Source organism: Thunnus thynnus, chromosome 22, assembly GCF_963924715.1.
Source record: "Thunnus thynnus chromosome 22, fThuThy2.1, whole genome shotgun sequence".
Lineage (NCBI taxonomy): Eukaryota > Metazoa > Chordata > Actinopteri > Scombriformes > Scombridae > Thunnus > Thunnus thynnus.
Genome location: NC_089538.1, coordinates 740,364 through 754,677, shown reverse-complemented (window position 1 = coordinate 754,677; position 14,314 = coordinate 740,364). Strand labels below are relative to the sequence as shown.

General features: G+C 40.3%; 1 protein-coding gene across 1 annotated transcript in view; it reads right to left on the bottom strand.

Annotated features, from left to right (window-relative positions):
- The window catches only part of ache (acetylcholinesterase (Yt blood group)), a 57,215-nt gene that overhangs the window by 19,558 nt on the left and 23,343 nt on the right, over nucleotides 1-14,314 (bottom strand). Inside the window, exons 2-4 of the mRNA XM_067579257.1 lie at nucleotides 4,928-5,453; nucleotides 1,264-1,487; nucleotides 899-1,159 (exon numbers count right to left, since the gene is read on the bottom strand). Of these exons, the coding sequence (XP_067435358.1) occupies nucleotides 899-1,159; nucleotides 1,264-1,487; nucleotides 4,928-5,360 (918 nt within the window). The 5' untranslated portion in view covers nucleotides 5,361-5,453. The remainder of the gene's footprint in view (nucleotides 1-898; nucleotides 1,160-1,263; nucleotides 1,488-4,927; nucleotides 5,454-14,314) is intronic.

Sequence of the window (14,314 nt, the reverse complement as noted above, 5' to 3'; positions counted from 1 at the left end):
TTGTTATCCTTATCCTGAAATATACCTTACCATTATTTTTGTTTGAGACAGCTGGCACTGCTGTGTAGCCAACTATGTTTACATATGATGTAAACATAGTTTACATCATAGCTGGTCACCAGCCTGGTCACACACTGCTGTGGGATGGCATCCCATTCTTCAACCAGCATTTGTCTGTTTGTGGGGTTTATCAGAGACTACCTCCAGAATGTGGGAGTGGAGAGGATGGAATGGCCTGCCAGCAGTCCTGACCTCAACCCCACTGAACACTTGTGGGATCAGCTTGGGAGTGCTGTTTGTGCCAAAGTGACTAACACAACCACGTTGGCTGACTTGCGACAATTGCTGGTTGAAGAATGGGATGCCATCCCACAGCAGTGCGTGACCAGGCTGTTGACCAGCATGAGGAGGAGGTGCCAGGCTGTTGTGGCTGTGTATGGTTCTTCCACACACTACTGAGGCTCCTGTTTGTTAAATGAATAAATTGTTAAATTGCCAATATGTCTTGTTTCTTCAAACTTCAATCATCCAATCCACCAAACACCAAACAAGAGTCAATGGCAGAATAAGCTGTTAGGCATTGGCAGAGAAGATTTGGCATATTTTACATGGGCGCAACCCATATACTCAGCTCTGCTGCTCATCCCACAAATGCATGTTCCTCACAAATGTGGCACCATTTAAAAGGGAAATAAACTGGCTTTCCAACGGTGTAAGATTTATTGGGCCAAGTTTATATATATATATATATATATATATATATATGTAAATGTTAAAAAAACATAATAAGCTAATTGTGTGCGAAAGTGACATATTCCCGCATGAAACTGCCATGTCTTGGCCTCAAGACAAGATGAAGTGAACTTCACTGAGTGTTCACTGATAGAGTTGTCAATACCTGCCACTCCTGGTCGATAAGCTCCTGCGGACTTTTACTGCGCAGACAATCCACCAGCTCTGTGTCATTCCCCCCATTGCAGCCCACCAATTTGCCCAGCAGCGTGGCCCGTCGGCGGGCCTCAGCAGGGCTGACTGAAGCCCAGGGGGAATTGGGGACGCCGCTCTGAAGAATGGCCCTGGTGAAGGTAGGCCGGCTGTCGGGAGACAAGAGGTGGAATCCTACTGAAGCACCACCAGCACTCTCACCAAAGATGGTCACCTGTTAAAAGACAGCAAATAGAAAGATCAGGATCAAAACAAGCTCACATCAATTTCCTAGTGTAGGAACAAAAGGATAGATGAATAAAACAGTGGGAAATTAACCTGTTTGGGGTTGCCACCAAAGGAATGGATGTTATCTTGTACCCACTGCAGTGCCATCCTCTGGTCAAGCAGGCCCATATTGCCAGGAGCCTCAGATGAACCATGCAGAGCAAGAAAACCGAAGGCACCAATTCGGTAGTTCATGGAAACCACGATGACTGTCTCACTGTGAGCTAGGTAACGGCCATCATACACGTCCAGTGAAGAAGAACCACTGTAGAACCCTGAAAATATTAGATATTACAGTGCAGTATTAAGCCATTATATCACATTCTCCCAAAACAGACAAAATATCCAGCAAACCAGGGTGATTATCATTCAAGGATACAGTGGATTCAGCTGGTAGTTTGGCAGGGATGATACAAGTTCCAATTTACAGTATGAAGAAGCATGTCGTCTGCATATAATAAAACCTGGTGCTCCTTACCACCTCTCAATTCCTTTTATATGCAAGTCACTGCTAATTACCATGGGAATGTTGTGATCAAATCCAAAGATTTCAATCTGAACACGTACTGTGAGTCCACTCAATCTAATAATTCTAATAATAACTTGATTGTCTATTTACAGGGACACACAATGGACCGTTACCACCTGCAAGGAGAGGATAACTGCTGGGGGTAGTTGAGCTTGCACTACTGCTAGAAAGCTAATCCACTAGCGTGTTCACAACTGACTAACCACTGTGCGAGCTAGTACGATGTTATCTTACATACTGTGGGTTTGGTGGTTTTATAATGAACACATTCCAGTAGGAATTTATTCTTGAAAAATCACCAAGTTTTTGTGTTTTTACTACATTGGCATTGAGTTGTTTCCTCTTTATTGGCTGAAGAGACAATCTGAACAGAGTTGAAGAATTTCAGGGAAAATGCAGACCTATGATACAGAAATTGGAAAGTAATTAATGTGGTTTATTTAAGGGGGGTCAGCTTATACAAGTGTTTAATTTGTTTCTCTCATGGTCAACATTTTTAGATTTCAAATGTTTACATTTTCAAATTTTACATTGTTCCAATCAAAATGTATTAAAACTAAAAAGATGAGTGAAAAAAGGCATCAAGTTTATTGACAGCTTTAATAATGATCAGTTTTACTCATTTTCTAATGACCGTTGTGTTTTGCTGTCTTCACTGTTTATCTTCTGTTACAGAATAATAACCTAGCATGGCTACCTAAAATTTGCCTACTGGCCGTCAGTCACATGACCCGACTTGCAGGTTGTAGTGGTCCACTGAGGGTCTCCCCTATTTACAGAGAGTGCAGGAGTGGACATTATACTAAACGGATGCCTAATATTCAACTTGTGGACTCCTGTTGTTAGACCACAAGCCATGCTAATTCCTGAAATACATGCTTACAACTCTGCCCAGACTTTATTTGCCTGCTTTTTGCCACAGCATGCCAGTCGAAATCTGGTCTGACCGTGTTCTCTTCATTTGAGCTGAATTGCAACACATTGCCTGGTGCACTTTTGCACTGTAAATTTTTAATTCAATTCAATTCAGTTTTATTTATATAGCGCAAATCACAACAGAAGTTATCTCAGGGCACTTTTCACATAGAGCGGGTGTAGAACGTACTCTTTATTTTACAGTGACCCAACATTCCCCCATAAGCAAGTACTTGGTGACAGTGGCAAGAAAAAAATCCCCTTAAACGGTAAGAAACCTCAAGCTTAATTTGAATTTGAATGGATGATTACAGATCAAATACTTATTTTTCCCACCTTCAAAACGCAGCTTGAATTTCGATAAAATATTGACAGCCCTACCCTATACTGTGAACTGGACATATCAACATGCTGGAAAACAATATAATGAGAATATCTTCTGCTGTAATTTTGGTCAAGATAGTTGTAGGTACATGCCTACTACATTACATTACTGCTGACCATTTCAACACCATGCTAGTATTCTTTTGTGCTTTATATCCAACTTACTGTCATTATTAGCTGGCTTCTATTGAGTCATTTTATGTGTTCTGTTGTTTGCTGTCCACTGCTGACCCACTGTAAGAATGACTCATGTCTGACCTATCTAAACTTAGCACAAAAAGTAAGGAAATTTGTGTTTGGTAGCTTATTTCTTTGTTGTAACAATGCTTCTTGGCAATTAATCTTATACCGTTGGAAAGCCTGTTTATTTCCCTTTTAAATGGTGCATGCATTTGTGGGATGAGTAGCAGAGCTGAGTATGTGGATTGCACCCATGAAAAATTTGCCAAATCTTCTCTGCCAATGCCAAACAGCTTATTTTGCTGTTGCTTTTGACTCTCGTTTTGAGCTTCTGTGAGCATGGGCCCTGCTACAGTGGTCAGTAGGTGTCTGCTCCAAGAATCAGCATGCCACGTTTGACTGATCTGGATGGGGCCCGTGAGATAGGGCAACTTTAAGCTGGTGTTCTGCAAAACCAAGTTGCGGCATTATTTGGAGTGAGCCCTAGCACCATCTCCAAAGTAAAGGCCAAGTTCCATATAATGGGGGATGTCAGAGACAGGCCGCAAAGTGGGCGTCCCAAGAAGACGACACCCCAAGAAGACTGTTTCCTCACCCTGTCAGCACTTAGGTACCGTAGGCTGTCTTCTACAGATTTGTAGTCAAGGTTTGCAGGACGATATGGCTGACGGCTCCCTGCCAAGACAAACCGGAACAGACTGCACGCAGCCGATCCCTGGTCTCATAGGGCTGGCAGGAGGCCTGCCATGACTGCCCTTCACCATCAGGCCTGCTTTTCGCTGGTGTCAGCAACACGTGCACTGGAACATGGCAGTTGGATGATAGGGTCAAAGTGTGGAGAAGGCTATGCTAATTGCTGCAATGATAGAGTAACATCTTTTGGTGGAGGCAGTGTGATGGTGTGGGGTGGCATCTCCCTCACTGGAAAAATGAGGCTTGTCATCATTGGAGGCAATCTCAATGCAGAGAGATATTGAGATGAGATTCTGCAACCAGTGGCAATCCCATATCTCCACAGTCTGGGACTGAACTCTATCCTCCAAGATGACAACGCTCGCCCCCACAAAGCGGGGTTTATCAGAGATTACCTCCAGAATGTGGGAGTGGAGAGGATGGAATGGCCTGCCAGCAGTCCTGACCTCAACCCCATTGAACACTTGTGGGATCAGCTTGGGTGTGCTGTTTGTGCCAGAGTGACCAACACAACCACGTTGGCTGACTTGCACCAAATGCTGGTTGAAGAATGGGATGCCATCCCACAGCAGTGTGTGACCAGGCTGGTGACCAGCATGAGTGGGAGGTGCCAGGCTGTTGTGGCTGTGTATGGTTCTTCCACAGGCACATGCACCAATGAATAAATTGTTAAATTGCCAATATGTCTTGTTTCTTAAAGCTTCAATCATCCAATCCACCAAACACCAAACAAGAGTCAATGGCAGAATAAGCTGTTTGGCATTGGCAGAGAAGATTTGGCACATTTTTCATGGGCGCAACCCACATACTCAGCTCTGCTGCTCATCCCATAAATGTATGTTCCTTACAAATGTGGCACCATTTAAAAGGGAAATAAACTGGCTTTCCAATGATATAAGATCCATTGTCAAGAAGCATTGTTACAACAAAGAAATAATCTACCAAACACAAATTTCCTTACTTTTTGTGCTTTTTTTATATTTGACTCATTCTGAAGAAGTCATGACCAAGTACCTCCACCGTAGATCCACACCATGACAGTTAGATTGTGTGGTCTGATTGAGGAGGGCACCCAGACATTGAGGTACAGGCAGTCCTCGCTCATCTCTCTGTTGGGATTCCACATCTCACTACCCTGGAAGCCTGGGAACGTCGTGTCCACAAACTGGTAGCAGGCGTTAGGATAGGCGTTGGCCTCATATAGCCCTGCCCATGAATGCTTTGGCTCAGCATGACGGAAACGCCGCTTCCCTACCGGTGGCTCAGCGAAGGGGATTCCCAGAAAAGCGGTGACGTAGCTCCGGTCCGGCACCGGCATGCGGACACCGCGAACCCGGCCTGTACGTGTCTGAACGATGAGGTCTGCCTCACTCTGGGAGGAGCAGGTGGTGATGAGAAGAGAAAAGAGGAGGACTGGGGAGAGAAGGAGAGGGATGGAGGTCTGCATGATGGAGACAAAGATGGTTTGTGTGGCTGGAGCTGTGGTTGTGATTTTCTCTTCAATCAGGGAGGGCTGGATCTGCTCTGCTTCCCCTCAGATCTATGGACAGAGAGAGAGAGAGAGAGAGAGAGAGAGAGAGAAATGTGATTACCGTAAAGGAGTGATGGAGAACAGATTGAATGAGAGAGGGATAAATCAGATGAGGAAAGGGATGAGAGGACAGAAGAAGGAAGTCTGGATGTGTCATCAAGGTAGATTCAAAGATTCCTTCAAACAGGCAGACAACTAATCTAATTCTTATTTTTATTTTTACATGTGGAATATTGCTCACACATAACATTTTTGCAACTTGCCAAATACATTAATTAACATTTTTTCATTATGTTTGGATAAAATGTAATTCAGCAGCATTACATTTCTAGCAAAACACATTTGCTGTTGCACTTGAGTCATATATGAACATTATTTCTAGGAGACAGGGTTGAACAGGAGACAGGGCTGACAGTGCAACATCACCTGTAGTGACATTCACGATTTGACCACCTCCTGTTTCAGTCATGACCTGCTTTGCTTTAACAAGGCATCTTTATTTATGACAAGCTGCAGTTATGAGAGTTTGGTGAATCCGACTTAAACACTTGTATAAGCAAAACTGGTGGGAAAAAGTATGAGTTTCAGCATAAGAATTCAAAAATGTTCTTGCTCCAGGCAAATGTCTGGAGTCCATGAATATCCACAGCAAATTACATGTCAATCTGGCCAGTAGTTGATGTATCTTGTTCTGTTCATGTTGGACAGACAGAGAAATCACCATCCTTAGGTACCACAGCTATTAACTAATCAGATATAAAATATAAACCAAACTATAAGCTAATTAATGCATTGCAAAATATGGAAATGCATTTCATTAACATAAGAATAAAACTAAAAAAAATATTCCTATGCTTCAGTGCTTTGGATGCTCCAAAAATCCCTAGCATGTGGATTTTGAGTCAAGATTACTTTATTAAACTAATATTTTCAAGGTCAAGAAGGAACTCTTCATTTAATATATTGTAAATCCATTATAATTTTGCCATCCTGTTTTCAATGTCTTTTCTGTACACACAACATCTATTGCATGTCTGTCTGTCCTGGGAGAGGGATCCCTCCTCTGTTGCTCTTCCTGAGGTTTCTTCCATTTTTTCCCTGTTTTTTCTTCCTTATTTGCATCAAGGATTTGTATTGCTGTACAGACTGTACAGCCCCCTGAGGCAAATTTGTGATTTGTGATAATGAGCTATACAAATAAATGAATTGAAAAAATAAATTGAACTCTTACACTCAAAATTAAATTGTTTTCTGTCAGATTCTTCAGTCAAGTCTGAATATTTTCGCCAATGTTGACTTAAAATACCATTTTTTTGTCTAAAAGTTGACAAAGACTACTATTATTTAAACTAACAAAATAAAACTAAAATGTATTTGTTTAGGTTCTAGCTATGGGTTAAAGTTCAGATGAAAAAATTTACTTTTTAAATATTGTTTTTAATGCATTAAACTAAATTACAGGTACTTCACAAACCAAATATTCCAGATATATACAACAAATGCATTCAGATTTTTTATAATTACAAAGTACAGGGCAACATACACTGGCATCATCAAAACACATTGTTTTCTATGTAAGCCTAAACTGGCATATCTTGACATTGAGTTAGGATATGCAGAATATACTGTACTCAGACTACTTCTTCTGTCTGTCTTGTTCTGTCTGTGTGAACAATCCTGTGGTCCTCTTGTTCTACACTTAGTGAACAGCAATGATGTTTTTATCAACACTTTTTCTCTCATTATTATTACATCTTTAGTTGTGCCTGCACCTGCTATGAGAGAGACGAAGAGCGAATTGTAATACTGCAAAATGACGGATTTGGTGACAATGAAATGTCCCTTTGACTTTTGAAACGAACAAATAATTAATTAAAAAAAACCTTTTCCAGTGGTTGCTAATCTATGAAGGAGTGTAATGCAAATACTTTCCAGACACAGTTGGAAATAAAAGGTCTGAGTAATTTCACTGAGATAAATGTGAAAATTAAAAAACGAAGTGGCCCTATAGGGCTGGGTAATCAATCTATTTGAAAAATGTATACATAATCACACAAATAATGATGTTTACTGCAATGAATCCGTTACGCATTATATCCAACAAATCTCTACACATGTAAAATGCACATGCAACATGCCATTTGGCTTTGAATAATAATTTACTCAGGATTGTTGCTTAGGACAACAGAATATTGTAAAAACGATAAGATCATGTCATCAAATTAAATCACATCTAAACTGAATTTAACTAAAGGCTAGATTGAACAGCATTCTTCAAGCCTTGAATTCAGGCAGCCAGTTGAGCACGTAGTATAGGGCTTATTCAGGATGTATAGACGTGGTGGTGCAGGTTATCAGTGGACAGTACTGTGAGTAGAGAAGTGTAGGTGGGCTCTGGCTTCCCAGAAAAGACTTATTAAATATTCAACACAACACCAAGACAACAGCAGAGTCCTGCTGCTCTACAGCACAGATGAACATGTCAGTGTTATAGTAGAATCAAACACCTTTCACTGTTTCTGCTTGTGTTCAGAAGTAGCTGCTGTTTGGTGGTCCCCAGGATACAGTGTTCCATTATATGGCTTTTTTATAAGTTGACTGTCAACATACTGATCTTGCCAGCTGGGATCTTCCAGTTAGGCTTTTTGGTGCAGATACTGATCACTGTTTAAATGTCATTAGAATCTGCTGATCTGATACCAATCAGTAAGTACTTCCTGTTCTTAAATATCTGTATAGATTTTATATCTCCTGCATAAGAGGCTGTAAAAGCAATTATACTGTCCAAGCTCAGGTGATGCTGAATCCTATTTAGTTTCTACAGTTGCTTCTTACAAATAAAAGGTGAATTTCCATAAATTCAGCAAAGTAAATAGAAATGAAAAAATGGAAATGTGTGCATTTGCATCAACTAGATCTGTGCTAATAATCTGAAGAGTTAGTAACAAGATTACATAATTGGCACAAAACAGTGGGTGGCAGCAGTACCTACATGTACCAACCGGGTACCTGCCCAAGACACGGGACCTTGAGGGGACCACTTAGGTTCACTGTGTTGTAGTTAGCTTGTGGTGGCTAATTAATTGCAAGTTTGCTTGTGAATAGGGTATGCACCACTAAAGCCACCACTTAGTTTGAAGGCCTTTATTATTTCAAATTAAATATTATTCTTTCATGATGCAGTTTAATAAATAGAATTGTAGAGTTTTGATAACTAGTTATTACAAGTGGATCCTCGTTTATTAGTACTATGCAATGCACACAAGGACACACATTATAATAAACCACCTCTGAGTTTTAGAGCCTGACCAATAAATTGTCTGGACGATGTGCTGGCTGATATTAACTCATTGCAGATATATCAATATCAGTATCAGCATATATGTCAGTTCAAGAAATTGAAGCAGAGAAATGACAAAGATTTGTTTTGAAACAATGTCAGCATTCTCTAGTCTGTCCACCACAGAGTAGTGTCAAGGTTATAAAACAACAGTAAAACATCCTGCCTAGTACATTTCTTGATTGCAATTGTTGAAAAAAATAATTTAGGGTAAAAAATGTTAAATCATGTTATAGATTGTGGAAAGAAAATTAATATTGTCTGCTATCATTATCAGATTTTTAATATTTTCAAATATGAATATTGGTATCTGCCTCATATATCCTGTAGAGGTTTGACTCCACTAAATATAATTTGCATTCCTGAAATCTCTCATTTCCAAGTTTCCACTATGAAGGAGGGACAGTTATTTTCTGTCAGCATGCAGACGTTTAAAGCCCCTCACTACCCAGCAACAAAGACTGAGACAGGTGTGTGGTCATAAGGGGTACTATAAAGAGGCATCAGAGTAAAACCCTAGTAAATGCCACATCGTTTGATGGATTAACATGGCACTTGGCAGAGTATGAAACTCAATAACTATAAGAGACAGTATGGACATTTTTGCGGGTGCTGGAGGAAGTATGGGGGAGGGGAATTTTTTTTTTACTTTGGTTTATAGGTGAGTGTAGTCAGAGGAACATGGTAACAGTGACTCCCATTGGGTCAAAGTCAACAACTGTGTCTCAAATAGAATGTTTCCCCGTTCTCCAAGAAAGTTTAACCTGCTAAACTGATTTTTATTGTTTTTTCATATGGTCAAGATGGAAAAAGTTAAGCCAGAACTTAAACCAAAAAGAAAGTACTTGTCTTTTCTTTCCTCTCCAGTTGCTGCAAATTATTGCTACACAATAGGTCTAACATTTTGCTTGTTGCCTTTCATTGGCTCTGAATGTGTTCCATACATCTTCTTGATAAGGATTCAACATTTGGCTGTAGCATAAAATATACGGTATATACATTGTGGTTGTTGATTGTGGGGTGGATAGCAGGAAATCATTATATTTGGTTCTTTAGCCTCTGGATCTCAAGCAGGGCTGTTACTAATGATTATTTTTCTTTCTATTCAAATGAGTTCTACTCAAATTAATTTTCATTTAGTCAATAAAATTTCAGAAAATAAAGTAAAATACTCAGCTCCCCAAAACCCAACGTGACATCTCAAATTTATTTTTTTCAACTCACAGTCCAAAAAAGATATCAAATGAGAGTATCACATCCAAAGAATGGAAGGTGTTTTTATTTGATAAATGACTTAAACAAATAAATTATCGGCATAGTTGGTGATTTTTGGAGTCAGTTAAACCAGATGTTTCGGCACAACTCTCGAGAGAAGGACAAATGATCGTAGATCTCAGTCCATGCTTAGCTCAGCTCAGGAAGAAACTGGAGCACTCTGCTGTCCTTGCACCTAATAAAAAGTAATTAAAGAAACAGCAGTGGGCTACAGTTCCAGCCTGGGCTCAGCTATGACCTGAGATCTATGCTGTTGAGTATTATGCTTTCAACTAATCATAATTGAGGTTTCTATATGCCCTCATTACTTACTCAAGAGGACACAATGCATCTGCAGTGAAATCTCTACAAATAGCCATATTGTTGCTAAGTCTGAACTGTTAAGAAGACCTCAGACATGAATCAGATTCAAACTCAAACTCTTGACAGATGTAAATTCTTGGTTAAAGGGACCCTCCCATTGACTTAGATTTGCGTTTCCATAAAGTTGGAGGACTTATGAGAGACAAACTTTTAAAAGAAGGGACAAATGGAAACAGCAGAGGTGGACACATGCTTACTTTTAGTCCTTAGAATGGGAGAACTGATTACCCTCCAGGGGTTGATGGAGTTGGAGTCTGGTATGGCTGCAATTTATAGGGTCTTATTCCCCAAAATTCCCTCTTTGGTCAATGAAAATAATCCTTGAGATATCTAAATAATCATCTTCAGTTTGTTTGTGGTTTCTTCAATAATAGAGCTGACACACAAAAATATACTGGGCTTAAAAAGCAGCACAGTATAAACACACACACATAGTTTGATGCTGAAGGGGATATCAGCTGGTTAATGTTTGCTGTGTATGTAAAGTGTTGTTAATATTGTAAGACAGTTGTTTAGATGAGACAATATGATGGACCGGCCAGGCTGGAACTTTTTACACAAGCATTTGGGAAGTCTCTGTGGAGCTCAGCAAACACAAAAAGAAAGAGGATCAGTCTCCTCTGTAGCTTCACTCACACTTTCCATGTTGAACATGTTGTGGTATTCAATTGATAATATCACCCTGTTTGTTTGTGTGAATATGTGTGTGAGGGACAGAGAAAAGTGACATCACCAAAATAGATTCTCTATACAACTGAGAGGGAGTGTGTTCAGAAATAGTATACGCACACACACACACAGAGTTGCCCCCTATCCCTTACTGCTCCTCCGAGCTAATCCTGTCACTATGACAACCATACATTGCAAAACATAAACAGAAGCCTCTAACCTGACAGGTGGGAGACAACTGTCTCCAGGCATTGTTGCACAATTGTAAGCAAATACAAAATGAGGTACAACACTGTGTTTGTGAGAGCTCATCACAGCAAGGTGGTGTGCAGAGGACAAATTCAAACCCCCAGTCTGATAAAGTTTGAAGAAATTTATAGCTAACCCTGACCTCTGTATGTGAACATGTGAACACTATCACCTACCCAGACACACAAAGCAGTACAAACAGATAAAGTATAAATGCATGTGTTTGAGTAAACAGCCCTTTATACACAACTATAAGTCTTGTGTGTGTCCTTCTGCAGATTAAGCTTCTGGTGCTTGGAGGTTCGGTGAACAAATGAAATGTAACAGGATGCATTATAGAGCTATTTGATCATGTTTTAGGAGTTCATAAGTTCACATCAGTTTCACATCATCTTTGGAGATATGAGATGGGAACCTCCAAACGTCAGAGAAACGTGAGACGGACCGGCTCTGGAATAGACTTGTGAACAGTGTCTCACTACTAAGATCATATTTTGCACGGACATGCCTACTAGTGAGATAAAATCTTCAGTTCCAAGTTCCAGTGTGTGCTCGAAGTGGTAGAGGTCTGGTACTCACTGGTATGCAGTACCAGACCTCTACATTTTACTCTTTGGAGTACCATGACTTCTTCTTGGGCACCAGCACTTCTCAAAGGCTGCTGGTACTCTCGCTCTTCTATCGGTTTCTGTCTCTGTTGTGTATCCTAGCAGCGGCAAAACTACCATATGAAGGTAATGCAGCTGCACTGGGGCCTGGAACCCCTCTTGCCACTATCGTATCAAAATATCGTGAACATCTCAAGCACTGAGTCTACAGTATACATGCAGCAACCAAAATTTTATTGTGAACTGTAAGTATTTATAGTACTCAATGAGTCATCTACTCCATGGTGTCACATACTTGATGTCAGTCATTCACCAAATTAATAACAACACAATAACATAAAACAGTTTACATTTCCAAATTAAGTATCAATAAGGATTAAAGGGCGATTTGATGTTCAAAAATGTGAAAAGTGTGCCCACATGGAATTCTGGGTAATTATGGACATGCGAATTACTGGGTAGCAAAATCGACATAGTAAGTTAAGTGAAAAACAAGCAATGGAGTACAAACACAAAAGCAGGTTTCAGGAGCAAAAGTTGGAAAAAGCAGCCGAGAAAGAAAAAGCAAAGCTTCCAAAAATAGGCAGTTTCTTTAAATAAGAAAGACAAGATAGCAAGCACTAGTTGTTCCACTGAGGGAGAGCCAAATAAGACACCCGCTAATGCTAGCAGAGAGTCCGCCTATGATGTAGGTAGAATTTATTTATTATTTGACTAATAATCAACCTACACACTTGTGTTTTGTGTTTATAAGGCCTGTGTGCAGACATGAATAATGTCAATGTGTGGGCGCGCTGTCAACAATCATGTTTTCATCTGGTATGATGGTCCGACACCAGATTTTGTCAAGTAGGCTTGTCTATCACTATCTTGGCCTTGTTATCATGACTCCTCTTCCATAGCATGGTGGTCTGTTTTCCTTGTAATAATTTCATTTGGGTGTCAACATAGCAGTGCATTTTGCTGTTGCTGGTCATTTTAAACCTGTGTGCTTTCACTTCTTTTATGTGCTGCTGATATTACATTATGTTACGTCTGGTTGTGCTGGGCAGGCCCGCACTGACCATCTTGCATTGGGGCCTGGTGCTGACTCGTTGCGTGCCTCCCCTCCTGCTTTAGGAGAAAGAAGGGGGGAAGTTCTCTTCTTTTCTGACAAATGTTTCACCACTGCAACAAATTATTTGGTGTCTTGTAAGTTTGTGGGCCCTATCTTACGCCCGGCGCAAAGTGGCGCCAAGCGCAATGCAAGTGTCTTTGATAGTTTAAGATCGATGCAGTTGTCATTTTCCCATCCAGTGCCCACGTTGTTTAAATAGCAAATGCACTTGTGCCCATCTGAGCGCCCATGGGTGTGTTGGTCATAAAATGAGGTGTGGTCAGGCACATTGTTGGCGCATTGCTATTGAGGCAGCAGAGAGCGATTGCGTGATTGAACAAAAATCTAGTCTGAAGTGAATGGTGCAGTGTTTCACTGTTATTTTGAGGGCGCATTATCAAGACAGTAATATTCACCTACACAGGCGGGCGCACAACGCGCATACACTCTGCTTGTTACACACACACACGGACAGACAGCAGCGCACAGACATTCAAACGATGACAAATAAAAGGATTACAGTGTGAAAGATTATTATTGTGTACAAAAACATATTTAAAAAAATACATGTCATAATGGTTAGTCATAATATTTATCAGTTTGAACTAATGAACTAATCACAGTAACAACGGCTGAAGTTGTCTAATTATTTGACCAAATCGTGGCAATACATGTAGGTATTTAAACAGACCGACAGCAACGGATCAGACACAGATTGACTTTCCTGCTACATCAGTACATGAGGACATGAGGAACATACGAGGAAATAAATGAGGTGAAAACAATGATTAAAGAAAGAAATGAATCTGGACAGCTCCTGGCTGCTGCCAGCAGCAGGATCAGCACCTTGGAGAGCTGATCCAAGTCCTGACAATTATGTTAATGATTCCTCACATGATTAAAATTAATGATTTAATTTTTTAACAGTATTTAACAAATATTCTTTAACATTTTTTGAGAGTACAGTGATCAGGTTTCTATACTTTCAGCAATTAACCTGACCTGACATTCCATGTCTGAACAACACAATTTTAAAGAAACAAAGCTGTAATCAAAAAAAAACCTTTTCAAAAAACAAACGAAAATAAATTTGCAACAAATTAATGAACATGACCTTAAACTGGTGGTCTGGGGCTGACCACAGGAGGGCCCAGGAGCAGCAGGGGCCAGTGTGCTCGTTATGGATCGTGCGCTTTCACTTTGCGCAAGAGCAGATCCGTTTCCTCTGCAGAGAAGAGCTCCTTCTTTCTACTTGGCAAATGCGCCGTTA